We start from the raw sequence: 24,011 nt of genomic DNA on the forward strand, positions 1-24,011 counted from the left end.
TGGCTACTGTATTTGCTGATGGGTATAAAATTTCTCATTTTGATGCTTACTTGCACTAATAAGGTTCAGAGGAAGGTTATAAACAATGGTTCTCACTCTAAGCTTGTGTTGCCGTATTTCAATTAACCTTTTGTCACAGTTTCAAGTCGTTCCATCATTTAAGATACTTAAACAAAACTGGACGCATAAACTGTTACATTTACTTATATTTGATTGAAATATGTAACTGCTGCACTGAAGATTTCATTTATTTCACATTGTACTAAAGCACACTTTGATAAGCAGCACAGTTACATTGCTTGTCTTTCCCAAGATCCTACAGCAGATGTGCTGCCAGCCTTATTTGATACTTAATTAAATCAAACATACGTAACAATAACGTGCAGTCATTCCAGTTGTCAACACAGAAATCAAGTTCTTTTTCTTGATGTCATTGGATAAAAATTTTATGCTGACCACTCTGCTACAAAGGCAGACATATGTAGAAGGTATCCACCATCAGTTATTGTACATTTGCTCATTCTCAAGTCCACTTCCTGCACTAGAGTGAACACTGTATACATGCTCACTGTCGTCAGTGAAGAGACTTATTGGAAAGAGTGTGCTATCAAATTTGCAGAATTCTCTCGGGTCATCATCAGTTTGCTTAGCAATGCAAACTTTGTGAAAGAGAGTAGAGGCTGTGCCTTTTTTTGTCTCAGATTTTGAGAGCACATGAAATTGAGGCTAGAGCTACATGCTTGTTTCCCGTTTGAACTTCACATCCTCAAAGTTTCCTCACAGCATTTTCTTCATGCAGCTGATGCCATTTCCTCAAGCTAAATAACAGTTCACTCCTTCGAGATTAACTGTACTTGTGCCAAGCGATGCTGGCTTGTAAGACCCAAGAAATGTTCTCGTATAGAGAATCATGCGTTCGACTTCTCAGTATTAAGATTACCAGATGCTCGGGAAGGCATCATATCTGCATGCTATTTATATGTTCTTCAGTGTACCTCAGTGAAAATTTCTATTTACTCTCAATATTGTGAAGAGAAAATTTGCTACCTTACTGTACAGGGGACAAGCTGTTGCAGATAGGCATAACAAAAAGACTGTCACAAATATAGCTTTTGGCCAGTAAGGCCTTCGTCAGAAGTAGACAACACACACACACATACACACTCACGCAAACACATCTCACAGACACAACTGCAATCTCAGGCTTCTGAGACCACACTGCGAGCACCAGCACCAGTGGATGATGGGAGTGGTGACTGGGTGGGGCTAAAGAGGAGGCTGGGGTGGTGAGGGGGAGGGCTGTAGGGTAGGGGTGGCTGACTGTGACATGCTGTAGGAGAGCGTGCAGGGAGGAGGTGGAAAGAGGGTAGGGCAGCTATGTGCAGTTGGGAGGTTAGATGGATGGCAGCAGAGAGGTGGGAAGGGGGGATAGCAGAAAAGGAGAGAAGTAAAAAGACTGAGCGCAATGGAGGAATGGGGGCTGTGTAATTCTTTTCCCATACCAGTGCTACACAGCCCTCATTTCTCCATAGCACTCAGCCTTTTTACTTCTCTCCTTTTCCGCTATGCTCCCCACCTCTCTGCTGCTCTCCGCCTAACCTCCCGACTGCACATAGCTTTCCACCTCATCCCTGCATGCTCACCAACAGCACTTCACTGTCTGCCACCCCTATCCTATGTCCCTCCCCTTCCCCGCCCCAGTGTCCTCATTATCCCCACCCAGTCGTACTCCCATCATGCAATTGTGCTGCTGCTCACAGTGTGGTCTCAGTTGCCTGAGACTGCAGTTGTGTGTGTGAGTTGTGTTTGTATGAGTGTATATGTGTGAGTTTGTCATCTAATTTCGATGAAGGCCTTACTGCCCAAAAGCTATATTTGTGACAGTCTCTTTGTTGTACCTATCTGTGACTCAGCATGTCCACTATATGGTGTGTAGCAACTTTCCTTGTCTAATACTGTTACATTCCACCCTGGATTTTCCATTGTTTGATTTGAGGATCAGGTTTGTCTTTTAAAGTGATCATGTCCTGGTAGTACAGATGTGCACTCTTAGCATAGTTCAAATGGTTTACTGCTTGCAAGTACAGAATCCTTTCTTCGGCACACTTGATGTGCAGGTTTCGATCCCCCATCGATTCATCTTTAATGACACTTTTAAGCAAGACAGACATGTGGAAGAACTGAATCCAAGGCATAGTGGTAGAGTCACAATGTTGTATAAAGAAGTCTTGCATTCAGTAACAAGACATTAGCCCAACCCACTGTTGGGGGAGGGTCTGTGGGATTGATAAAAAACTGAGCATTAGAGGTATGTACCTTATGCTTTTAAATTTCAGGATTAAAGTTCTAATACTAAATAAAAACTGCACTTCTTGCAATTTTTTTGATAATTTGAGCAACCTGCCATTTCATTGAAGCTCTGTATTTTGGTAAGTATGTCTTGCAAAAATAGAGGAAATTTAACACTCTTCGAGAAAATGATTTTTGTTGGTAGCTGAGGAAAAAAAGATTATATACAAAAAACTGAAAAAGTACCAAAGTTTCATCATTTTGTGGTTCCCTCCAGTTAAGACAGTGTTATATACACTGAAAACTTGGATTCTACACTACAGACTATCTATATTCAACTCATTAGAAGTTCAGGAAAATTGGACCTTTCACTCTGAGTACTTGTTGATACTGTAAGGGATATTACCCCATTCTTCCACTGTGTCCCATGTACACCAATGAAAATGAGTTACAATGTTCAGATCTGAACTAATGACTAGAGAACCATTTTTGGATAGTACCAGTAGCTAATGACAGTGAGAATGTGAAATGATATATTCTGTTTCAGTCTGTAAGAAGCTTTCTTCAAACTGTTTTTACTTCATGTGCCTGAAAAAGAACTATTGTATGTTGATAGGTAGCCTACTATATAGGCTGCGGGGTGTCGACACGGATGGAGACTCCCTTACTTTCGGTGTACGTGAACAACCGGACAGCGACATTCTCAGAATAGAGAATTTTGCTGGTAACCAGGCCAGTATCTACCTCAGGAAGCCCCTTGACAGGGAGGTTTGTAGTCATCAAACACAGATGTTTGTTGTATCTTATTCCTTTGGTTTTTATTTATTATTGGCTTCTAGACTATGTATTTGTGTGAATGCATTTATCTGTTATCTGGCTGTATGTAATGAATTCAGCATTACAAGCAGAAACTCACACAGTAGTTGTCATGACACCATTATTTCACTCTTCGTCATGAATTAAACACTGCTCATGATTTGCTAAGTCATAGGAATCATATTCTGAAAACTGAAAGTAAAAGTGAATTCAAGTGAAATTTTTGTGTCACACAGGAGAAGGAGGAGTACACTCTTGTCCTTACTTTGACTGATGGCCACTTGGGTGATGGGAACTATGTCACTCAAAGTTTATTCATTTTGGTTGAAGATATCAATGACAACGAACCAGTTTTTAAACCATATCAACCAACCATCAGTATTGAAGAAAACAGTCCACCTGGAATTATTACAACTGTTGAAGCTACAGATCGGGATGAAGGATCATATGGGCAGGTGAAGTAAACAATTTGTTACTGAGTAATATGTGATTAAAAATTTAAAAAATGGTGTTGGTTTATACCTAACTAATTTAGCTATCATTTTTTGCAGGTTGTCTACCATTTGCAAGAAACTGATGGTGATAATGATGTATTTTCTATCTCTACTGTCAATGGGAAAGGTGTCATCAGACTTTCAGGACATTTAGATTATGAAAGGAAATTTTTGTATCAACTTAGAGTGCTAGCAACAGACCGAGCAAATAATGAGAAGGTTAGTTTAACTTTCAAGCAATGTAAAGTCCAGGTTGGAATGTCAGCAATTATGGAAAGGATAGATTGCTATTCGCTGTTAAGGTGACATATTGAGTTGCAGACAGGCAAAATGAAAAGATTTTTACGCATAAAGCTTTTGGCCAAAGCCTTCATCAGAAAAAAGAAACATACATGCATTCACACAAGCAAACACATGTCACACGCTCATGAATGCCATCTCTCACTGCTCAGGCCAGACAGAAACTGGAACACGTCAAACAGGGGCAACAATCCATAGTAGAGCAGTAAGGGGAAAGGACAGCAGGGTGTAGGTGTCAGAGAGATAATAGTGCTGCGTGGCAGAGCAAGTGGAGTCTAGAGCTGGAAGACAGGGCAACCTGGTGCAGCATCAGGAAACTGTGGGAGAGGGAGGGAAGGGATAAAAGGAAGCAAAAAGAAGATGAGCAGAGAAGAGGGAAATATCAGTGGATGCATTGGCAGAGAACAATGTACAGTGAAGGTGGGGATATGATTTGGGAGCAGGTGATAGGACAGAGAGGACAGGAACTGCTGGGTGGAGGGTGTGGGGATAGTAGGTTAATGTAGAAACCCAACAGTTTCTGTCCCCTCTGTCCTATCACCTCCTCCCAAATCATGTCCCCTCCCTCATTGTGTACTGCTCTCTGCCAATGCACCCACCAATTGTTTCCCCTTCTCTGCTCCTCTCCTTTCAACTCCTGATTTCCCTTCCCTTTCCTCCCTCCCCCACAGCCTCCAGACACTACACCAGGTAGATAGTGATCATGTGTGTGTGAGGTGCCCTTGCTCATGTGAATTCGTGTATGTTTCTCTTTTCTCATAAAGGCTTTGGCCAAAAGTTTAATGTGTAACAGTCTTTTCATTGTGCCTGTCTGCAGCTCAGCGTGTTATCTGTACTGTGAGTAACAACCCATCTTTTCCATAATTGGTAGTTTAACTACAATCAGTTTTTATCGGTGTAATTTTCTCATTGTACTTCCACATGACTTTTCTCAAAGAGTTTGTTAACAGTTGGTCACATACATATCAAGCCTGCTTCATACCTTATCTACCAGTAGCAGTTATTCTGCACCATGAATCAGTATACTTACACCTATATGGTGAGTAGCAACTTTCCTTCTCTCGTATTGTTACTTACACAACTGGTATTTATGTAGTGGAGCAGAGTGTGATCTTCTGAATCTATCACTTTTTATTTCAGTTTCCAGTGAAATTTCAACGAATTATATATTGTCTGAAATTACAAGTTCAATACAGAAAATAATAGAAAATATAATTTGAATAAAACATGTTTCACCCGAGTTTTATATAAAAGACAAGGCTTAAATAATGACAAGGTACATAATATTGAAATAGGACATGCAATAGACTATGTCTAAATTGAAGACAATGAGAGGTGATTTCACACATCAAGTGGAGTGAAGGGAATCTCAGTACAGCTGCTGTCATGATACCATAGCTTGGAGACATAATGTACTTTTTTAGAAAGCAGTTAGTGTTGCTACTCACATTCACCACATTTTAGGTTTTTGATTCAGCTTATGTTTCCACTGAGGTGCACTCAGCCTCATTATGCCAATTGAGTAGCTACTCGACCGAATAGTAGCGGCTCCGGTCAAAGAAAACCATCATAACGACCAGGAGAGCGGTGTGATGACCTCACACCCCTCCTATCCGCATCCTCATCTGAGGATGATATGGTGGTCGGATGGACCTGATGGGCCACTTGTGGCCTGAAGACGGAGTGTTTATGTTTTTATTAACTACCAAAACTTAGTAAAATGCAGTGGTCGACTTGATCAGTATACAATATCCCGTACTTCATCAGTAGTAACTAAGCCATATCCTTCATCACTAAGAATTTAGCGCTAGCCTTCTTTCAAGACTTTTAAAGCTCCTGCAGAGGAGGGAGGGGCAACAACATTAGGAAGTTCATGCTGTATTACTCTCCAAAACCAACATAGACCCTACATTGTTTCACACCCAGAACTGAACTCTCCCAACCTGCTCTTCCACCGTGATTTACAAGGAAGCTACCCTCTCCAGTGAATCTGATGCGATCCTGTGAACAATCTCCATAAAATGCCTTTAATCTAAAGTCTTTTGAGATATATTGCTCTTAAATACAGAGTTTCTTATATAAACATAAGTTCTTTGTTCACCATTGCATAGGAACCAACACTGGGGAGGCAAATTCAATTGCAGCACATGTTCCAGCCCACCCGTCATATTGTGGCAGCCAGTATATCAGTTTTACTCAAACTAGATGAGTTAGGAGTGGTTTTGAAAAGAAAGCTAAGAGAATCATTACACCATTTAGCACCCCAGACTGTTGTGTCTGTAATACCTGTGCACAAAGTTGTTATGAACTCAGATGGAAACCTTAAAAAGTAATGATAGTACATCTACTGACTAATTCAACTACTGTAGCTTGCTGTCAGTACTGCATTTGGATACTGCTGTCTGTGCATGATGGAGGTGTTGATAATGAACTGAAGCTATATTTGCGTATACAGAATTCTAATATCCCTGTCATTATTTTTGTAACATATTGCATGTGCAGTGAGCAACACTTAGTGGCCAAGCCTATCCAGTTGCTTATGCTACAGCAGCAAGCACAGTATGCTGATGGTGACTCTACACAAAGTAATGGATCATTTGTATTTATTATAGTTTTATTATTTTCTTACATCTTTTGACAGCACCTATCTTGGTTACAAATTTTTCATGTTCTGCTAACTATTCCAAGAAGATATGTAGGTAGCCCTTTAGCTACTTCTCAGTTCAAGCATGTAAATTATACTACTGGTACTTTTGTATGGCATCATAATGCTCTCATTGATAAATTTTCAAATTCATTTTTGTCTTTTCTAGATACAGCTGATAATTACATAGAACGAAAACAGTCAGAAATTAATGAAAAAACAATTACCAATCAAAGAATATTTTGAATACCACAAATTTTAAGCACTGGGTCACTTCATACTTCAGTGTAATTGTTTCACACTTCATGAACTTACTCAATAATAATCTAATTTGATAGATAAAAAATTTACTCACCCAGCAGTAGCAGCAGAACAAACATATAAAGGTATTTAAAATTTGCAAGCTTTCAGAGTCTGTTGCTGTTTCTTCCAGCAAAAGGGTTGAAGGGGAAGTAAGAAGAGTGATAGAAAGGGACTGATGAGGTTTAGGTAATGGGGAGTGTTTGGAAAAAGTCTCCCAAACCCCAGGTCAGGAGAGACTTACCAGATGGGATGAGAAGGGAAGACTGGTTGTTGGGGGCTGCGCCAGATGACTGTGCCAGATGAGATATGAAAAACCTGAGAGCTTAAAAGTGGAAGATACGGTTCACCACACATGCCATCTGGATTCTTCCCCCAGACACCAGTTTCTGGCATTACAACATGTCCTTGGTTCTCGCTACCCAGATCGTATTGATTTACATTAATTTCTTCAGTTTCAGCATTTTTTTCACAGTATCTGTACCTTTCTTCACTCCCTTTCAGTTTTCTATGCTTTTATTTTCTGAACTGTCTGTTCTCATCCCCCCCTCCCACCTCTATGACTTACAGTGCACTTAGCTTTCTGTTATTGTAAACTCACGCAAGATGTTTTTGTAGTAATCTCTATCCTGCATATCACTCTGACCACTGTTGATAATATCTTTATAGACGAAATCTAGAAAAAGAAACCACATCACAAAACCAATAGTAAATGGGGTATCTGATCATGACATGCAGATCTTGTGTTAAATTTTGAAACTTTTCAGGGAAAAAAAATCTATTAAATCTGAGAGCAGGATGGTAATAAATCAGTCAAAAATTGAGAATGTTAGGAGATGGCTCAAAGATATGAACAGGATAGATGTTTACAGTACTTCTGACTCAGATGGAAAATACAAAGCATTCATTGGTAAAGTTAGTTTCTGTTTTGAAAACTGTTTTCCCCTGAAGGTAACTCAAATCAAACAGAAGTCCAGAACTGACCATGGATTACACAAGAAATAAAGATTCACCTGGGACAAAAAGGAGGCTGTATCTACTATCTAAGAATAGCTCTTATCTTAGTGTTGTAATACATTACAAAGAATACCATAAAATATTGAAGCAAGTAATCCAGAAATCTAAGCTGCTTTATTATGAGAAAAAGGTAATTACATCAACCAACAAAACAAAAACTATATGGGATATAGTGAAGACAGAGACAGGTGTGACAAAAGAAGAAAGAGGAACTGATAGCTCTAAAACTAAATTAGATGTAGGTAACAAGTGCATGTAGTATTGCAAACCTCCAAAACAAGTACCTTGTTTCTGTTACTGACAGCTTGGGTTTATCAGATTTGGCAAACAGTGAAATGGAGTATCTGAGACCAGTCTTTACAAAGAACTTCAGTAAAATGGCATTGATACTCACATCTCCCAGAGATGTAGCATCCATCATAAAATCCTTAAAAAGTAGTGCTATGATGGTTATGATAACATATCAATGAAATTAATCAAAGAGTGCTCATGCGAGTTGGGATCTGTCTTAAGTTATTTGTGTAATCAGTCTCTTATCAGCGGAACATTTCCAGACTGGCCAAAATATGCTGAATTTAAGCCTCTTTACAAGAAGGGAGGTAAAGAGACACCATCAAACTATCAACCAGTTTCACTTTTGCTGACTGTTTCAAAAATATTTGAAAAGGTTGTGCTCAAGCTTCTCCTTAATCATCTGACTGTAAATAACATATTGTCCAAATCACAGATACGGAGAAAGCTATTTACGCATACAATGAGAATATACTTAATTCATTCGACAACAAATTAGAGGCTACTGGGATTTTCTCTGACCTGTTAAAAGCCTGTGACTGTATGAATCACAGAGCTCTCTTAAGTAAACTGGAATATAATGGTGTCACACGCAGTGTGGCAAAATTGTTTGAGTCTCATCTAACTAACAGGAAACAAAGGGTGTCACTGCAAAATACCTGTGCAGTAAGCAGTCAGTTTTCATCTGATTGGTAATTAATTAGATGTGGTGTTCCTCAATGTTCCATCTTGGGTCTGTTGCTTTTCCTTGTTTAAATTAATGACCTCTCATTTGTTACATTGCCACATACTAAGTTTGTTTCATTTGCAGATGATACGAACATTGCAATAAGAAGCAAGTCATGTAGAGATTTAGAAATGGTTGCTAATCAAATTTTCACTGATATTAATAAATGGTTTAAAGCTAATTCATTGTGAGTAAATTTTGAAAAGACCCACTATATGCAGTTCAGTACCTGTAAGAGACTTCCTTCAAGTATGTGTATAACATATGAAGACATGCAGATTGAAGAGGTTGACAATGTTAAATCTCTGGGATTACAAATCGATAATAAATTCAGTTGGAAAGGACATACCACAGAATCATTGAAGCACCTAAACAAGTCTGTATTTGCATGAGAATGGTGTCAGATGTAGGAGATATATAAAAAACTTGCATAATTTGCTCCCTTTCATTCTATTATGTCATACAGGATCATATTCTGAGGTAATTTGTCAAACAGAGCAAAAGCTTATTGTGTGCCTAAGCAAGAACATCATGTAGGAACCTATTCAGGTAACTTTGTATTCTAACCAGTCCTTCTCAGTTTATTTATTTCCTTAATAAAATTTGTTGGAAGTACTATATCTCTATTTCCAACCAATAACTCAATATATAGTATCAATACCAGGAATAAGAACAGTCTACATATAGAACTAAAATGACTTACCTTGGTTCAGAAAGGGGTCCAATATTCAGGAACACACATTTTCAATAAATTTCCAGCAACCATCAAAAACTTGGTTTCAGACAAATCACAGTTTAAACAGAGTTTGAAAGACTTTTTAATAGGCAATTCCTGCTACTCTGTAGATGATTATCTTAATGGGGACTGCAAAAATGTATGTTATATTTCAGTTTTGACAGCACTTGGTCACAAAAGTCAATTTTAGACATTTTGATGATGATAAATTTATTAGAAGTCCATAACTATGTTTCATTTGACAGTGTATTAATTCTGTTAATATTAGCAGTTCCAGTTCACAACAATGTATTCACCTATTTTGACAATCTCCTGATAAATGATCAGGATAGTGAGTATTGTATTCAAATGTTTTATGATTTTTATGGTAAACTTTCTGATGTGTTCCACACCCACAAGAATCATCTCATTTTTGGGTCTATGGAATGAAAACTGAATCTAATCTGATGCATTTTTCCTTAAAAATGTAGTCAGTTTTGTATTTTACTCTGTTTGGTCATACATTTTTAACAGTAGAATAAATCAATATGATGTTACTAGGGCTAGTTAATAGCTGCTTTTATATCATTGGCCTTATTAATGTAAGTAATAACAACAATAGGGAAAGGATAAATCGCCACTCAGCATGTAGAGCAGGCTTTGACTCACAGACAACCACAATGAAAACGAATGCTAGAAATATTTCAGTTTTCGGACAAAGTTCTAGTTCAGAAATAGAAAACTATACACATTCACACGTAGATAAATATCCCTGCTCACATCAGTCAGTCACTATTTGGCCTTAGCACCCAAAGACAATAGCCATACATTAATGTTCCTCTTTCTTTTTTTTTTTTTTTTTTTTTTTTTTTTTGGGGGGGGGGGGGGGTGGCAAAAGCTTATTTATTTCTAGCATTCTTTTTCATTGTGCCTATCTGTGACTCAGTGCCTCCCCGATGTGGTGAGTAGCACTCTATTCTTTCTATATGGTTGTTATTCCATCCTACACTTTCCACTGTTTGATATTGGTGATAATACGATGTGCAACGAAATGCACATCTTTAGATATGTTCTTTTGATCTGATAGTAGATAATGTAGTTGTATATTCAGTTGATGAATGTAAAACAGATTCATTGATTCATTTTTCTCAATTTTGTTACGTTTCTCTGAGGACTCTTCCCATAGAATCTGCTATATGTTCATACATTTACTGTCTGCTATTGCATAATTAGTAATATCTACACTTCTGGAATAAAGTAAGTTCCACACAGAGTTTTGCTTTAACAAGGAGGTCTCACTGTCATAAATGTTTGTAGTGGGTATTCAAAATTACAGTGTAATCTCACATAGCAACCATAGTTTGTTCCAGAATCTTAATCGTAGTGTGAAATACTCATTAAATGAAACAATTTATCCCATATAAATTTCGATCATGTGTTCCACGGAGAAAAACTATTAAAAGTTTTATCTTATTCATGCCATTTATTGAAAGAAAATTATAGATACAGTATTATGCACTTTATTATTCATGATACATATCTAATTCTTGTTTACTAGGAAGCTATCTATGGTAATTTGTTTCTGCCAACACTTCAACACATGTCAAAAATTTGACACATTATTGTCAAATAAATTTGTAATGCATGTAGCCACTGCTTTATTGGGGTGATGATTTTCAATGTACAATGCAACCGATTCCCATGCTTTGAGCATTTCTCTTGTAGTGCCAGGAGATTGCTCCTTTGCTGTTACCACCTCCTCTCCATCCTCTGAAGAACTCCTCTCCACAACTTTCTGCTGTGAAACACGTTGCAACTCCATAAACTCTTTGGTGTCATTTCTTGAATGTGATCTTCCACAAGCTCATTTATAGTCCCATGGTCTTGGCCAAAGACACAATCTCGTTGATTACAGCCTCCTCAGATGCTGACTCAAATGCCTCAGATCCACATTTGACAATGCTCCAGCCAAAGCTTCTTCCAAGCAGAAGTGAGAGTTCTCTTGCTAACCCCTTCACATGCCTTTTTGATCATACTGACGCAGGTAACAGTGTTGAAGTGATATTTCAAAAATTCTCTGAAAGTGAGATTGGTAGCTTCAGTCAACTCAAAGCAATGCTCAAAGAGTGCTTTAGTGCAGAGCTTCTTAAAGTTAGAAATAATCTGCTGGTCCATAGGCTGGTGTAATGGGATGGTGTTGGGAGGCAGAAATTGGATCTTCAAGAACAGAATTTCTTCAAGGAGGTGTTCTTGTAGGCCTGGAGCATTGTCCATAACAAACAAGACATAGAGTGGCATATTCATTTCAAGCAAATATTATTTTCACAGATGGACCAAATACTTCATTAATCCAATGACAGTGGTCTTTCATTAGCTTGTGACCAGGCAATGCATTTTCCTCTGCTGTTATAAAGGTACACTTTGGCATCTTTTTCCAGAGTAGACCCATCGTGTCACAATGGAGAACCTGTTGTTACAGATAATCCTCAGAATCTATGAGCATCTTGAAGTTGCTGATGAAATTCTCTGCTGCCTTTGTGTTGGAGCTGGCTGCTTTGCTGTGCTCTCTCCATGTTGTGGATGCCAGTTCTTTTCTTTAAACTTCTTGAACCACCCACAGCTTTCCGTAAACACTTCTTCAGCTGCTGATGATCCTGGTATATTCTTAATGAGTCGATGGAAATCATTCCCACCTTCTCACAAGTCATGCTCTTGTTAATAGTGTTGCCTTGCAATTGCTTTTCATTTACCCATATAATGAGCAACCTTTCGACATTGTCTAGAATATGAAACCATTGTTTAGATACTCTTTTCACTCCTTTGAAGCATCTATCTCCTTAATCTTGTCCTTGTTCTTGAGGATAATGTATACAGTTGATGTAGATTGACTGTATATGCATGCTAAATCAGCAACACTGACACCACATTCACGTTTTTCAGTGATTTTACATTTCATTTCTAAGGTCATTTTCTTTCTCTTATGGTTGTCTTCTTGCAGCTCTTGGGGACATTTCTACAAGGGTTATTAAAATTTGCACAAAAAAAGAAAACACTGTGTGAACACAAGTTTAGAAAAATGTGTGATAACAAGCTGCACTAAGATGGTACCAGAAAGAGTGCTAAACCCAGACTGCAGTACATACTAAAAACATTGTTCATATGCCACTGCTGACAATGAAAGGCATTCATATTGTTGAACATTTCCCCCAAGACGCGTGAACAGCTGGTGACATCACACTAAATTGTCGTCACTCATTTTGTGAAACATCACTCGTAAGCGAGTCATTTTTGTACAATTTGTTTTGCTTGTTATGTGAATAGTGCATAATGGGAGGTGCTCGTTAAGCAAGATTCCACTGTATTATGCCAGATGTGGGGCATGATCAGTTACTACAGTGTATTATTGTTTCATAATTCATGTCCATATACAGTTGTAAACAGATACTGTGAAAGGCTTCTAATATTAAAACCTTTCCTCAAAATGCTTTTTACTCATTTCTTTAAAGAAGTGGTAAGTTACACCTGACAGAGAGTAATTTAATTTTTTTTAGGTAAACACAGGGACTGCTGCCATTTTAGTCAAAGTTATTGATATGGAAGATCAGCCACCAGAATTTGTGTATGTGCCACCTGTTACAAGAGTGAGTGAGGATGCTGTAATTGGAACATCTGTCCTTCAAGGTATGTGTCATTAAATTTTCATGAACAAGAAAGAATTTGCTATTATTGCTTTCACACTTTTTCAGTTCTTATCAGTTACATTAACTTACACTAAACTGATAAACTAGTGAATTAAGTGTTGAAAGTTCTGTCTCTTTTGGCACAAACTATTAAAACTAATAACATGGATTTTTTCCCAAGTAACTGACAAAATTCACTTTGATTTATATGAAAACTAAACAGTTTGTTGGCTCTTAAGTCAATAGTACTTCATCTATTTCATGGTGAACAATGAATAATTGTTGAAAATTAGTAAAGTTGTAGCAGAAAGGGGTGAGAAAGTTGCCATATCTTGTCAAGAGTGGTGCTTCCATATCCTGGCTCTAGTCAGATTCCACAGTGCTTAAGATACCACAGCAGCAGCACTAGGCACAGTGACTCTTACATCAAATGAGACCTCAAGTTTGTTCATTGCCCTTGGTTCAGTTTTAATGTAAGCACAACTTTCTCTTCGACTTCACTCCTTCACTTTATTTTGTTTTGGAAAAGCTAAGTTCATGTCTAGGTACGGGTAAGAATTGTGAACATTGAAAGTTCATGATGAAGGAGTTGGTCTTTGTTCACAAATAGCTAGATGCTACATGAACCACTATCAGCTGACTTAAGCTATGTGAACCCACTACCAGCTGGCTTTATACGAACATTGCAAATTGTACCATTGATGGAATTGCAGGGCGGTATCACGTTGCAAAGGTACCACAGAGGTTGCCAGCTACTCATTTTGATGATGTGGTCTATGGAGAACCCCAGTCTCGCAATAAATGGTCACCTGACGGCAGCTGTTGGAATATGGCCACATCTAGGGCTGTTTCTTGAGGAATGTTGTATATGGTTAATGGCTGAAGCACTTGCATTGTGCCTCTAATGAATCAGTTTGAGGCGTCATGTCCTTTTGCTAATGAGACAGAACTGGCAGGTCTTGCCTCTTCTGCTACCTGTTGTGAGGGACAGTGTGAAGTGTGGACAATGTTAAATCAATGGACTTGCACTAAGAAGGATGGCAGTTAAAATTCACATCCAGATTTTGGTTTCCCATGATTTTCTTAAATTAGTTAAGGCAAAAGGCAGGGTGATTCTTTTGAAAGGTCATGACCAACTTCCTTCACCATACTTCCCCAATCAAAGCTTGTGCTCCTTCTTAATCATCTCATCACCAGCACTCTGGGTTGAAGCAGATAGGAGGATCTAACCAAGACACTTCACCAATCCTTTGGCAAAACCAGCTGCAGATTCTTCTACTTATAATAAAGTGCAGATTTGTAAATTTGCCCTGCATTGGTCAGGTGTGCGCAATATACTGGAAATGGACACTTGGATGGCAGACTAAATGTGCAATGCAAATGAAGATTTTTTTTCATATACTGGGAAAAAGCCCATGTAAACCCAGCAAGAAAATCAGTATCATATGATGCACTTATTTCACAAAACAGGCAGCAAATCCAGAGAGTGGGAATCCTAAACAACTTGTTTCAACAAGGTTAGTAGTGAATATCTTGAACATGTAACATTGTACAAGTATTTAGGGGTAATGATAAGACGTGATATGAAATATGACAAGCACGTAAAATCAGTATTAGGGAAGACTTGGACTTGTTGGAAGGATTACTGTGCATCTGTAAAGGAAACTGTTTACAAGACACTAGTGCAACAAATTATGGATTTTTGATCTAATGTTTCGTGTTTTCAGGTAAGCATGACAACAGGCATCCAATAAAAAAAAAACTAGGGATGTGCTGCTGTGATTGTAACAAGTCAGTGTAACCTATATGAAAGGGTGACAGAAATGTTTGGGGAACTTAGTTGGGAATCACTGTGAGAAAGATGACATATTTTCTTGTGAAACCCAGTTGGGTGTGAAAATATATATTCACAGAAGACTGTGCAACTGTTATGTTGCCACCATCAAGTACCTCACATAGGAACCATGAGATAAGATTACTTGCATGACATATATAAAATACTAGTTTACAGTTGGAACAAAAACTGATGAAACAAGTTCTGTAATCTCAGTAGTTATCACTCCAACACATGCTAATACTATCAAATGATGAAGAATGACATTTAACAGCAGTAACTTTATTTTGTCAGATTCTGTGTGACCATGTTGACCAAAGATACTTGGTCATGGACCGAGTCAGTGTGTAGTTTACAGAATGCTGACTAGAAAAGTTATGAACAAAAGAATGAATAAGCCACAAAAATAAATTTGTGACAGAGTATACTTATAAATAACACAATACAAAGAAAATTTCTGAACTACCGTGTGGAGTTCTTGCACAAAGCAGGTGTATGCCGCAAGGAAAATTTTCAGCTTAAATTTGAATACTTGGGATTTATCAGTCAAACTGTTTTTTCAATTATGATGAAAGCCTACTGAAAATTAAACTTGCTGCATAGTGCATATCTGTTTGTTGAATGCTTGCAGAATAGTGCACACCGTTTTTCAACCTAGTATCCACAAATGAGTGTTGCAGTTTCTTCCGAATGAGTCAGTATTGTCAACAACAAATCCCATGATGGATTATATATAAAGGGATGACAGAATTAGGATTTTAAGATACCTGAATGACAGCCTTTGTGAAGTTAGCAAACTAACATGGTACATTGGTTTGGTCAACTTTTTCTGGGCTAAGAATTTTCTTAGTGAGTGCATAGGTCATCCCCCAAAATATAACACCATGTATGGTGACAGAGCAAAATGAATAAAGAAAACAAACCTCTTTGTTTCAGAGGCAGTGGAGATTATTCATTTATTGAAGATAGCAGCATTCTGTTTCTGTGCAAGATCTTGAACATGATATTTCCTAACAAAGCTTTGCATCTACCCTCAGCCCTCAGAATTAAAAATGATCAACTTCACTGACGCCATGACCACCATGGGACAATAATGTTTTACGTTTACAAAAGTTCCACATCAGAAACACAGTGCACTGCATTTTGTTGCAGTTAAGTGTCAATCATATGTACTGACTATCCTTATGGCTACAGCATTTACATTACATTCCACATCTCTCACAATAACACTTGCATCATCCGCAAAGAGAACCATTTTTTAGTCTTGTGTCATTTTTAGTGACATCATTAATATACACCAAGAAAAGCAGTGAGCCCAGAACAGAACCCTGTGGTGCCCCTTGCTTTACATGACTCCAGTCATAGTCAAACTTCTTCCCTGTTTGTAGACACTGCAGGAAAACCTTCTGCTTACTACTTTCCAGATATGGAGTGAACCATTGCTGAACCTTTTTCCTAAACCCAAACCATTTCAGCTAATGCAAACACTTCATGCCCCCAACAATCAAATCAACAGCTTAATAATTTTAGTGAATCTCATAATACAATGGACAACTGTTACAGAGATGGGTGGTATAGTTCCTTCTCATTTTGTAAGTAATCTTGTTATTAGTTTCTTAATCAGTGTTTCACTTTACAGTTAAAGCTGTTGATGGTGATCGAGGAATAAATAACAAAATAAGTTACTCCTTGGAAAAAGGAACTATTGATGCATTTGCAATTGATTCTGCAACAGGTGTTGTTTATACAAAAGAGAAGCTTGACAGAGAAAGTCCATTAAACAGTAATGGTGCTTACATCCTGGAAGTCACTGTAAGTAATAATGCATTTGTACCAGAGGTATACCTTAGTCATTACTTACCTTTCACTTTCTAATGTGTTCACCTATTTTTAAGAGATTTGTGTTAGTGAATGATGTAAACTTTACTGCAATTATTTCTGCTTGCTGTTCTTAAGTCACATTTTGCACAGAATTCAAAGAGATTTTCATTTGCCCAATTCTGTTCCTGTCTTTACATATCAGTGGATTTTTAAAAGAAGCTGTGAGATTTCAATAGTATGTTAATAACTCATCTATGTACAAGTAAACATAACTACGAGAAGTCCTGAATCAATAATGTAGGAAAATAAATACTTATTAATTAGATCAATAGTCTAAAAGCTACTCGGAAAACAAAAAATAGTGTAGCAGTGCATGTTTCTGTTGTTATTCAGTTTCTTGTATTTTGTACAACATAAAAGTAACATTTCAAAGATAATGCCATGTGTGATCACATTTGGGTGTCTGCATGTATGACTGTGTGTACTTAAAGTAGTAACATGTCTATCCTGCCACATTTTTCTATGCACTACACATTGGTCAGCTCTAGGAGAATAGTGTCCTTTCTTCACTTTTGTTTACTACGTGAATTATAGATGTTTTTGTATTAGTTTTATGTGATAATACACTGTTTAATATGCCTCCATGCTTAATCCTCAAGGCAGAAGAAGAATCCTCATCAATATCTCCAGCACCTTCAGCGACAACAGAAGTCACAGTGATCGTAACAGATGTTAATGATGAAATACCAACTTTCAGGAGTGAGAAATACGTATGTGAAGTAGTTGAAAATGCTCAATCGAACACTCCTGTCACATTCCTTGAAGACAGTGTTCCAGAAGTATATGACCATGATCAGGTAAAGTAAGATAAATATTACTGCATCAAAATAACAACTGCATTCACACATCTCGTGTAGCCAGAAGGCTGCATGTCTGTCTTATTTCCTGTTAAAATGTCTTTATTGGTATTGGGTCCAATGGAGATGTTCATCAGGCTTTCCCAGAGCCACAAGCTTACTGCTTGTAAATACTTTTAGTCTGTTCTCAGAAGAGCCATTGCTTTTACAGCCAGGTGATCATTCTGACAGATTGTTTCATCTTTCTCTCCCTAAATGACTTGTTTACGACTACTCATTTTATTTATCTCAAAAGCACATTTTGCAGTTTCAGTTTTTTTCTAATGTCTTAAGCATTTTTGTCTAAAATGTTATCTACACAAATTTTATTTTTAAACTTTTGATGTCATGAATGAGGGTGGTTTGAAAAGTTCTCTGAATCACCACGAGAGGTCAGCACTAGCACAAGTTGTTCATGTGATATATGTCATTAGACTGTTGCCTGTAAACATGTGCCACATCAATGTTCTTGGAAGAGAGCTGTGGCGGTGACATGGCTCTGTTGTTGTTCCTGCATAGTGATTTGCTAAGATAGAAAAAATTGAGATTCGAGCAGTAATTAAGTACATCATAAAGAAAGGTATGAAAGCAAAAGACATTTATGCCGATTTCCAGGATACACTGGGGGACTATGCTCCTTCATATTCAGCTGTTGCCAAGTCGACAAATGAATTTAAATGTGGTCGGGAGAGCTTAGATGATGATCCGCGCAGTGGTCGGTCAAGATGTGTCACTGCTCCAGAAATCATTGCAAAAGTGCACAAAATGGTCATGGAGGATCGCTGATTGAAACTGCGTGAAATTGCTCACACTTGCCAGATGTCATCTGAAAGAGTATATCATATTTTAAATGAAGAATCAGAAATGAAAATATTATGTGCAAGATGAGTGCCACGACTCTTGATGCTGGATCAAAAACGCATGAGAATGGACTTATTGGAACAATGTTCGGCCCATGTTCGGAGAAACAAACAAGATTTTTTGTGCTGGTTTGTGACCACAGATGAAACTTTGGTGCACAGAGACAAAACAACAGTCAAACAGTGGAAACATGCTGATTCTCTGCCATCAAAGAAAGCAAAGACAATTCCTTTGGCGGGAAAGGTCATACCATCAGTGTTCTGGGATGCGAAGGGGTTTCTGTTTGTAAATTATCGCCCCACTGAGCAAACAATTACTGGAGACTACTATGCTAACCACCTGGACAATTTGCAACAAAAGATATGTGAAAAAAAGGCCAGGTTTAGCAAGGAAGAAAGTCATCTTCCATCAAGACAGCGTGCGCCCTCACACATATGCCATCGCCACGGCAAAATTACATGAACTACGGTATGAATTGTTTCCACACCTGCCTTATTCACCTGATATGGATCCATCAGACTTCCATCTCTTGCCAAAACAGAAAATTTCTCTTGATGGACAAAGATTCAGTTCAAACGAAGAACTCTTAGCTGTAGTTGACAACTATTTTGCAGGCCTGGAGGAAGCTCATTTTTGAGACAGGTTCAAGGCCCTGGAACATTGTTGGACCAAGTGCATTAATTTATAAGGGGACTACATTTAAAAATAAAGAAAGTTTCAGTGATGTAAGTACGTTTTTTCTATTCCATTCTGAGAACTTTTCAAACCTTGCTCGTATTTTTATATTTTTCAATTTGCTGATTTTCATACCTCTGATTTACCAGCATTTAAAAGTCTGAGTGTTTGTTCTAAATTCTTATGATTTTCGTTAATATGAGGAACATCATTTCAAATTGTATTATGTCCTAAAAACAAAATTTTACAGGAGAAGCAAGAAACCAATTACTCCCAACACGTGAAATTTTTACATTTGTAAAATATGAGGCTATTGTGTTTGAGGCTTACTTCTAGAAACATAAAGCAGTGATATCAATTTGCAATTGTATTCTTCAAATTTAAGGAAAATGTGTTGAACTTAATATGCTTTGGTTCAGTAATTTGTAAAATATACAAATAAAAAAGTTTGATAAGGTACATACATAGATAACCAATTATTTTACTATTATTGTATAAGAAAATCATCTTTTAGTACAATGTTTTTACAAAAACATTCTAGTATATAGAGTATTCATAACATCCTTCTTGCTGCCAATTGATTTTCATATGATTTATATAAAACTAACATCTTACTATTGAAAACCTAATTCTTACACAAGAAAAATATTCACATTAATAATTTTGATATTCAATTTACAATGTCTTTCTGTTGTAATTGTTTAATGATATATTGTATTATTTAAATGCGTGTTTGTAACACAACTGTCAATCCAAAATCTAAATCTTCAACTTAAACATTTTGATTTATACACTGTTCAGAATGGCTTTGCTCTTCAGATATTGTTCAGTCCTCTTTCTAAGCAAGTGCAAGCTGACATACTAACTTCTTCCTTATTGTCACTTCCCATGTCAATTGGATCAATGATGTTAGCACAGAAATCTAAATGTCTTATGCTCCCTCCATCCCCAAAACATTTAGGGCAAATTATTCGCATCAATCTTCTTTGCTTCTCTCACTCTATTGTATGAAAATTTAACTCGATGGGCATGTTTGGATTTCTTTTCTCTGTTTTGATTTCCTCTTGAATTATCACCTACAGCATTTTTTTTTTCCTACGTAAACAAAAAAGTTGTTCCCTTACATGAAATTTACAAGTAAGAGATAACTGTCATTACTGACATGTAGCTTTGTCAAGAAATGTGTGCTTGTTGTCAGTATACCCAGTTGAGCAAAGTGACTAATCAGTGTCATGTAATGTTAATGTTGGACACAATACAATTTGAAACACATGGCAGAGGACTGAATATGATTTGAAGCAGCATGTAGTTTTCAAGAACTATTTACACTGTTAGTGAATATGATTAGTTACAATCTGACTTTACAGCATGAGAGATCACTTCTGAAACTATATGGAAGTGTATCAAACTCAATTTTATCCATCACTATACATAATATGATTTGAAATGATGATCCTCATATATGCTGCATATATTTTTACTGTTAGCCAGTAGGACATCATCATCCTTCTTTACCTTTTGAAGAGTACTTTCCAACACATTATACATCACACATATCCATCTTTAACAAAATCTTTAGTGTCATAATGTCTTTCTGTCTCTGCATGTTGCTTGATTTCAAATTGGTCCTTTATTTGTTTTGAAGTATGACAATACTCCTGCTTTGTGTGATACTAAAACTATCACTTTTTAATTGGAGTAATATTCTCTATATTCTGTAAGGGTGGGGATTACTGTTCTACTTGACTTATGTGATAGATGTGTAAATCTGTCCTTAGCTTGAAGGTTGGTTTGAATGTCACGGTGCTTTACTAGGTATGGCATTGCTGAAGCCTTCTCACAACATTTTAATTGACTTGTCCAAGCAGTTGCAGGGGAACCTAGAGTTTAACATTGGTCCTCAACCATTGTGAAACATGTCATTTTTCATGTATATAAATCAATGCCAAAGGAGAAGGAAGTGATAGTTGACATAAAAAGTTGTAGTACCATGGTAGGTTTAAACACAAAACCTTCAGACGTGTACAAAGGTCATTTTTAAATTAAGAACTGATTTGTAATGGAGTAAGAGGAACTTAATTTACGAATGTAAATTGTATCACAAACTACAATATGCATGTTTTTTTCACTTTTGAGCATAGTCACCATGAACATTTAAACTTTTATCAAGTTGTGGCACCAGCTTTTGTGTTCCAGCATCCAAGAACACTGCTGCCTAACCGTCAAACCAGTTAGTAACAGTTTCTTCCAACACGTCATCATTTTCCAAGTACTTTCCACCAAGAAACAGATGAAAGTGTGATGGTGTTAAGTCAGGGCTGTATTGTGGATGCACCAGCGTTTCGTACTGAAACTTGTCCAGTTGTGTCTTTGTTCTTGCCACAACATAAGTCTGAGCACTGTCATGAAGCGGAATGATGCTGCTAGATATGGGACCCTACTGACGATTTTGAAAAGTGCTTTAATAATGTTTCACAGTACCTCTCAGCATTTATTGTCATTCACACTGGCAAAAAGTCTAACAGAAGACTGTGGCCATAATTTTCTGTTTTGGAGGTTCTTGTTTGAATTTTCATTGTTTCATCAGAGAGGTTGAATGGTGTCGCTCACTGGATTGACGTTTATTCCATGGAGTGTAGCGCACAATCCACATTTCATCACTGGTCACAATGTGACTCGAGAATGTATCAACATCCCTGCGATATCATTTCAAAATGGACAAAGAATGTGCCATTTGTTTTGTTGTGTGTTGTTCTGTCAACAGTTTTGGCACCCATCTTGCACACATTTTTTGTAGTAAAAGTTTTCCAGTAACAGTGTGATAAACTACTGAGCTTCAAACTTGTGGAAATTTCTGATACAGCTCATCAACACTGTACTGCCTGACTTGGCAAATTGCCTCATCAACATTTTGTGTCAAGTTTTCATTCATGACAGTAGGCCATCCAAATCGTTCTTCATAATAAACATTTATCCTTCCTTCATTAAACAGCCTACATTATTTACACACATTTCCATCATTTATTAAACCTGCAACATAAACTTCAATAAGCTGCTGGTAAATTGCAGCAGGATGAACTTGTTTTGCATTTGAGAACCAAATAACGGAGCACATTTCACAATTGGTGGGATTACTGATCAATCTAGTGACAAACGAAGCAGTATAACTGTACAACCAACACTGCGAGAAATGTGAAATGTAATGGTGGCATAGCGAGAGACTGGCCAAGGAGAGGCCAGCCATGAATGGACATAATGTGACAGGATGTGCGGATACAATGCGCTATTGGTTCTTACTTTAAAAATGACCCTTGTAGTTTGGCACTAACCTACTTAGCCTTTGAACCGTATTGTTCTCTTTCCTATACAGGCAACAGTTTTGTCAGAGTGTTTATGGAAGCTCATCATGACGTATCACATTTCTTAATTCTAGTAAGCTTTATATTTTGCTAAGTTGCAGCATTATTCTATTATTTCAGGGAAATAATGGAACATTTGAAATGTTTTTGGAAGGTGATGAAGGAATTTTCGAAGTTACTCCATCAAGGGGTATAAATGAAGCTTCATTCCTGATCAGAGTTAAAGATCCAAAACAGCTTGACTACGAAAAAAATGTTGGTATGTAATGCAAAAAATGATCATTTAATGACACAGACATTGCAGGATAAACAATTTTAATGATGTATACTATGTTATTTAGATAAAAATATAATACAAGTAAGTTATCATCTGATTTAGATTATTTCTTACATTGCCCTGATCCAGTGAGACAAACATACATGGCAGAGAGACTTATTGAAGAACATGTATTACATGTATACATGTAATAAACGAATAGCAGACAATAGCAGAAACTGTAATACATATGCCAAATACAAACCCAGTGTAGGTGATACACTGTTCCTCTCAACAGAACATACCAATTCATAGTTCATGCTATGACCTCCAAATACACATTTATCTATCCTGCCTTTGTACTGGGATGTGTTTTATAGTTTCTACTGTGGACTACATTGAATATATTAAGTGTATGTATATCATATGCAGTGTGGACAAAATTTCTGCATGGTGGTTACATAACAAGCTGAATCAGGGAGCAGTAGGAATGGTGGTTATTGCTAGAACAACCGGTTTTTGATTATAGAAATATTTACCATCACCAGTTTCACCTACTCAAAATACTTGGTTTTTGAAATTATCAATTTTCAGTATTTTATTTTATCTTTTCCAGCAATAAATGTAAACATTGAACAAAGATCGAAAAATTCTAAGACCCCCTCAGACTTTTGCATTGTATTTTTCAAGATAAAGAGAATCAAAATATCAAATGAAATCAGTAAATAAAAGACAACTTAGTGCATGCATCTTTCACTGCTTTTCTCAAAAAGTAATTAAGGGTTGAATACTACAAAAATTCACAAGTATTCTCCTACTGATAGATACCAATTTTCTGATTCTCTGTTCAAAAATCATATTGTAGTATGGGATCATAGCACTGTTTGGGTATTACGAATAGGCAGTGTTAAAATGCAAGAATGAAGTCAGAGAACTCTATTTTTTGTGCTAAGATGTCCATTTCCCAGATAGATAAATACATATTATACAGGCACTGACAGCATAGCAGCTAATTTCTGTTAAAAAAAGTGTGATG

At 37.1% G+C, this 24,011-nt stretch overlaps 1 protein-coding gene across 1 annotated transcript in view; it reads left to right on the forward strand.

Moving 5' to 3' along the window:
- The window catches only part of LOC126188932 (cadherin-23-like), a 514,643-nt gene that overhangs the window by 268,940 nt on the left and 221,692 nt on the right, over positions 1 to 24,011 (forward strand). The window contains exons 4-10 of the mRNA XM_049930652.1: positions 2,906 to 3,057; positions 3,342 to 3,560; positions 3,657 to 3,818; positions 13,145 to 13,274; positions 16,747 to 16,919; positions 17,588 to 17,785; positions 22,840 to 22,978. Coding sequence (XP_049786609.1) covers positions 2,906 to 3,057; positions 3,342 to 3,560; positions 3,657 to 3,818; positions 13,145 to 13,274; positions 16,747 to 16,919; positions 17,588 to 17,785; positions 22,840 to 22,978 — 1,173 coding nt within the window. The remainder of the gene's footprint in view (positions 1 to 2,905; positions 3,058 to 3,341; positions 3,561 to 3,656; positions 3,819 to 13,144; positions 13,275 to 16,746; positions 16,920 to 17,587; positions 17,786 to 22,839; positions 22,979 to 24,011) is intronic.

Source organism: Schistocerca cancellata, chromosome 5 (assembly GCF_023864275.1).
Source record: "Schistocerca cancellata isolate TAMUIC-IGC-003103 chromosome 5, iqSchCanc2.1, whole genome shotgun sequence".
NCBI lineage: Eukaryota > Metazoa > Arthropoda > Insecta > Orthoptera > Acrididae > Schistocerca > Schistocerca cancellata.